The sequence below is a fragment of the Aristolochia californica genome, unplaced genomic scaffold (assembly GCF_029961685.1).
Source record: "Aristolochia californica isolate CCGP_79_NKW_82.1479 unplaced genomic scaffold, dmAriCali1.0.hap1 SCAF_16, whole genome shotgun sequence".
Taxonomy (NCBI): domain Eukaryota; kingdom Viridiplantae; phylum Streptophyta; class Magnoliopsida; order Piperales; family Aristolochiaceae; genus Aristolochia; species Aristolochia californica.
In genome coordinates, this window is record NW_027181837.1 from 2,459,480 (window position 1) to 2,464,570 (window position 5,091).

General features: G+C 36.7%; 1 protein-coding gene across 1 annotated transcript; it reads left to right on the plus strand.

Annotated features, from left to right (window-relative positions):
* Positions 1-485: 485 nt before the first annotated feature.
* LOC137953535 (zinc-finger homeodomain protein 5-like) lies at positions 486-1,001 on the plus strand. Its single transcript, XM_068800963.1, has one exon. The coding sequence runs from the start codon at positions 486-488 to the stop codon at positions 999-1,001; it is 516 nt and encodes a 171-aa protein (XP_068657064.1).
* The last annotated feature ends 4,090 nt before the right edge of the window (positions 1,002-5,091 follow it).

Consider the following 5,091-nt stretch of genomic DNA (forward strand, 5'->3'; position numbering starts at 1 on the left):
AGATATCTCCATTATTTCAACGACTATCTACAGCTAATCTGTATTAATTAGACGTCCATTCATTTAAAGTAGTCTGAACTATCGGGGTAAAATGGGATTATATAGCAAACACTGCTTAAGTTTTATAACAGATGCCACCGACGAGCAGCTTAGAGGTACAATCTCGGCGGCAGGTCGACCTCATCCGATGCTCGCGGACCAGGTTGTATTAGCATTAGGGAAAGCAAGGGATTAAAAAAGCGTGGCAGTGGTGAGGAAATAGGCTAGACAGTCAGGGACAATATCGTAGTTTCACTCTCAACAAACAATATTTGTCAGGAGCGGTGGACAAAATCACAAAAAAATAGAGAAAAATAGCAGAGAGTAAATACGAGATAGAGGGAGAGATACAGAGAGAGAGAGAGAGAGGAGAGGGAGGAGGGAGAGGGAGAGATTGTATATCAGAGTGCTCAAGAGAGGGGGAAAGAACAATAGAGAGAGGAAAGATGGATGGCAGGAGTGGTAGCGAGGTATATTTAGAATGTCAGAAAATCAGAGACGAGTGCAGCGGTTACGACGGCTGCAAGATGTTCATGCCGGATACGGTGAGTTGGGGTGGTCTCTTCTGCGCCAGATGCGGGTGCATTCGGGATAATCACCGCCGAGTGGTGCTTACCCCGCCGGAGGCGGTGGCTGTAGATGTACTGTCATTGGGGTTCCTTAACAATGCAAACACAACCCAAGCTGGCTCTTCCGATGTCCCACCTAAGAAATCTCGGACGAAACGGTCACGCACCTGCTTTAGCGAGCATCAGAAAACCCAGATGCATGCCTTCGCTGGATATCTGGGGTGGAAGCTGGGGAGGAAGGAGAAAAACATCGAGATCAAGCAGTTCTGTACTTCCATTGGGGTGAGACCACAGAGCTTCAAGACCTGGCTGCGGAGCAACAAGCCTCTGCCTGCTCCAGAGCCCGATAGTGTCATCAGTATCTCTTCCTCGTCCTCTAGCGATACAGCATAGAGGCCTGGTTTCCAGTAAAGTGAAAGATTTAAAGACCTTCTTTTAGATGTTCGTCTTTCAGTTATCATTTCTTTTATCTTGAATGCTTATCTAGATAAACCTTTATATATCTAGTCTGTTTATGGTCATGGAAGAAACATCGAATCTCCATGCAAATGGTTATGGAAAAGATGTTAAACTTTCTTTCTTTTCGTTTAATCATTGAGATATCTTCGTTTTGCTCCTTTCTCATCATCGTAATAATCGCATAAAAGTTGTTCTGAGATATTATTTTAGAATTTCTTGCTGCCGACCACTAACAAAAATTTATTTGACAGTGGGAAAAAATGTTTCCATGACGACCCTAACAAGATACTGAAGGAATTAGGGTTTATTTTGTTCCTCTTCTTCTCTCTTCATTTGATATCTTATTATTCTCCTCTCTGTTTTCTTTTTTTTTTTGGCTTAGTTTTAACTGTTTAATTTACTGCGTGCCTGTTCATGGAGATGCTGTGGATGGATGTGAATATGACTGTTTTAATGCTTATAACAATCACTGCAGCAGTGCTCGTAGCCTTTGTGATTTATTCCTGGAATGAGTTTACTGTTATTTATATTCATGTCAAAAATGTTTTCAAAACATTTCTAATTAGTTCAAGAGAGCTTCTTCCAATCCGGTCCTCAACAAGGGAAATGCTGATCTAATGGCAAACCTGTACATTGTTTATAAGTTGGATACTGTTTAGGAAATTACATAATATATTGTTCTTAGTGAATGCTACAAATTAAATCGAATATCGTTAATTTGGTTAGGGTTTTGGAAGTGTAAAATTAATGCTATCATAGGTATTATTCGTATACCATTAAATCGATTAGGCCGTTGGGATTTAATAGATACTTCTCTATGTGGTTGACCGTTATACCATTAATTGGTTGCATTTTGGATATATATATATAGTAAACATGTCGTAATTATTTATTATTTTGCCGTTCTGTTCGTTAGGGTTCCTGAATACATAACTAAATTGAGCTACACAAGCTAATGACAAATAATTTGTGCAAACTTAGTGTTATAGGAAGAAATTGTTTTAATTAAATCACACATTATCGATACTTAAGATGGTTAATATGACAAACTTATAGATGGTTACATTACGTTGGGTCTTATTGAATTTATGTATATTTTTCTTTATTTAGATTGTTACCTCATTATTACCCAAAAAAATTTAAGAAACTTTTATATCCTTATAATTTTTGAAACATTATTTCTAAAATTTCAATTCAAGTTATGTATTTTAAAGCTATTAAAAAAGGTAATGTATTTTTAACCCTTGTTTCATGACACATCAGTCATCAAACATGGAGAGAAAATGGAGTGAAATAGTCTAGCAAAATATTGGTTTAGCACACGAAAGATATAAACTTTTTGTTCCTATGTAGGTCAAAAACAAGAGAAGCTAGCATGATGAAGATTTGCAAAAAGTATTTGCAAATAGACCTTTTAAGGCTAAGTAATAAAGACTAAGCTAATTAGTAGGACAAGTTAGCATGATGAAGGCTAAGTAATATCTGCAAATAGTCTAGCATGACAAGTCCAAGTAATAAAGGCCCTCGTGTTCATAACCTCCACCAATCTCCTACTGTTGTTTGATCTTGGAAACTATAAGAAGAAGGTGAGAAGGTGATGGAACAATTAAATTATTTTGTTAACTGGCCATCAGACAACAAATTTAAGGGAAACAGAGGGACAAATAAGATATTAGTAAGCAGAAGAGGGGGTATAACAAAGGAAGATCCCCTTCCCAATAACTTTGGTTTGGGATCTGTCAGTTATAGTAACAAACTTGTCTGGTAAATATGGAGACATGGAATGTAACAAACTCTTATTACATGTGAGATGTTTGGAGGCCTTAGAGTCAATGATCCAAGACGAAGAAGAGGAAGTGGCAGAGATCATACCTGGAGTAGTGGTCGCATTAGCAGTAGTAGAAGATGCAGGAAAAGATACCATAAGAGTTTTCATTATTGCAATAGTTCATAATCATTATCAATTACAGTCTTCTTGCCTTTTTGTAACTCATACTTTATTCATTTTTCTCATTGTGAACCAAGGTCTGGTTGGCAGTGACCTAATTTGGTTTGCCATGGAGCTTCCAATGAGTGTCCACTAAATGGTTCTATCCACCTCAATGAGTGCAAACTTGATTATCATACCTCGAAAGACCAGAGCCAGTTCTACTACCTCTTGCTCGACCTTCTCTATAATTTCTACCGCATCCTCAGTTGGTAGAAGGTGTATCCCTATTACCAGAGTACATAGCAGATGACACATCTATCTAATAGGTGGAATAAAGGGTTTGGTATATGAAGTAATTGCGCATTTATGTCATCAAATGATGGAAGTGTCGAGGAGAAGTTGAGTTTTGGCCACGTCAAGGTATAACTTGATATTTGCTAAACAAATAGTTGTTGCTAAGGTTTCCCATTCTTTTCTTGAACTGATATATCGGTGGAGTAGGTTGAGCAATTTTCCACTCTCGAATCAGCCCTCGAAAACATCAAAAACTCATGTAGATTTCTCCTTGCTTCATATAATATATGTAGGCTCTCTGTACTTGAGTACAATTTGACATAAGTGTCCCATATATGTTTGGTCGTCTCCAGGTGAACCACATTGCTGGCCACATGCTCCTCCATGCTATTTATGAGCAAGCTAATCACCAATGTATCATTCTTCAACCACTTAATATAGGAGTTGTCCTCCTCATCAATAGGTGGAGTTGGCTTGGTTAGATGTCCTAAGAGGTCTCGTGTAATGAGAAACCTCCTAACCGACTATGACCAGCTCAGGTAATTGGACAACCCTCTCAAGGGTATAACGGTAATTTTAAGAAGATCATTCTTACTTCCCAAGTGATCTTTAGTCATCTACTAATAAGTAAACAATTCACTTATATGCAATATATCAACCGAGGGAAAGAGAATATCAAAGCCCAAGGCTAAGTGAAAAAAATGAGGCTTAACAAACTTTAAAAATGCACTTAATCAAGGAACTAATTACTCCACATGCTAGCCCACATCATCTAAATAAATCGCATATCTTTCTTAATCAAGAAATAGTTTCAAAAATCAAATCAAATCATGGAAGATCTTGCTCAAAATCAGCATCTTTCAAAAGATGGAAACTTTCCTTTTGGATATAGGCGCCACTTGTACCAAAGGGATCACAATATTTGAATTCCCTTCTTGCCTTGATTATTTTTGTAGGGAAAATCAAAATAAGGCACGTGAAATTATACCAAATTTCAAGAGATCTCAATCAACTTAGAGGATTTTCTAAAGAAGGATATTTCCTTCTATAACTCATGTGCTAACTATCATTCAACTCCAGCCTTTACTTTTTTTTTTTTTGAACCTTTAGGGAAGTAAATCCAGAACCAATCTCAACTTAGAAGACTTCCAACGTGAGAAAGAACAACATGTACCTTCCTCAAAGAAAAAAACTTTTCTTGCATCAATTCAAAACACTTTCACGAGTTCAAAAACACTTGAACCATGACATCGACAACAACCTTCAATCTCAAAAACTTTCAACACAAGTAAAAATAACATTTTAATCATAAAAACTCATGGAACCAACAATGGAATAGCTTGCCTTCATTGAACAACACAATAACCAAAATTCCACAAGTTGCATCAATATAAAAACTTATCTTTTTTTCCAAAGATATCATGGATTGAACACATCGAAATCAACCAGGTTGGAGCTAATATATAAGATGCAGTAACTCTATATTTTATAAAAAAATCATGCTTAATAATCATCCAACTTTTCGATATTTACACCAGCAATCATTTAAAAAAAAGAAATATTTATAAACCAAAAGATTCAAAATCCAACCTTGTTCAACACCTCAACTCCACTAAGAAGATTGATGAAAAACCTGATCAACTAGCACTATAACTTTGGGATCCTAAACCTAATGCTTTGATACCATGTTAGATTTAGGATCCCATGATGTTTTTAGTAAGTGATTTATATTAAGAGAGAGGAGAGTAACGAGAGAGAGAGAGAGAGCGAGATAGAAGATATGGACAAGTGGAAGGAGAA

Coding starts and splice junctions, on each gene's coding strand:
- LOC137953535 (XM_068800963.1), top strand. CDS start 486: ATGGATGGCAGGAGTGGTAGCGAGGTATATTTAGAATGTCAGAAAATC.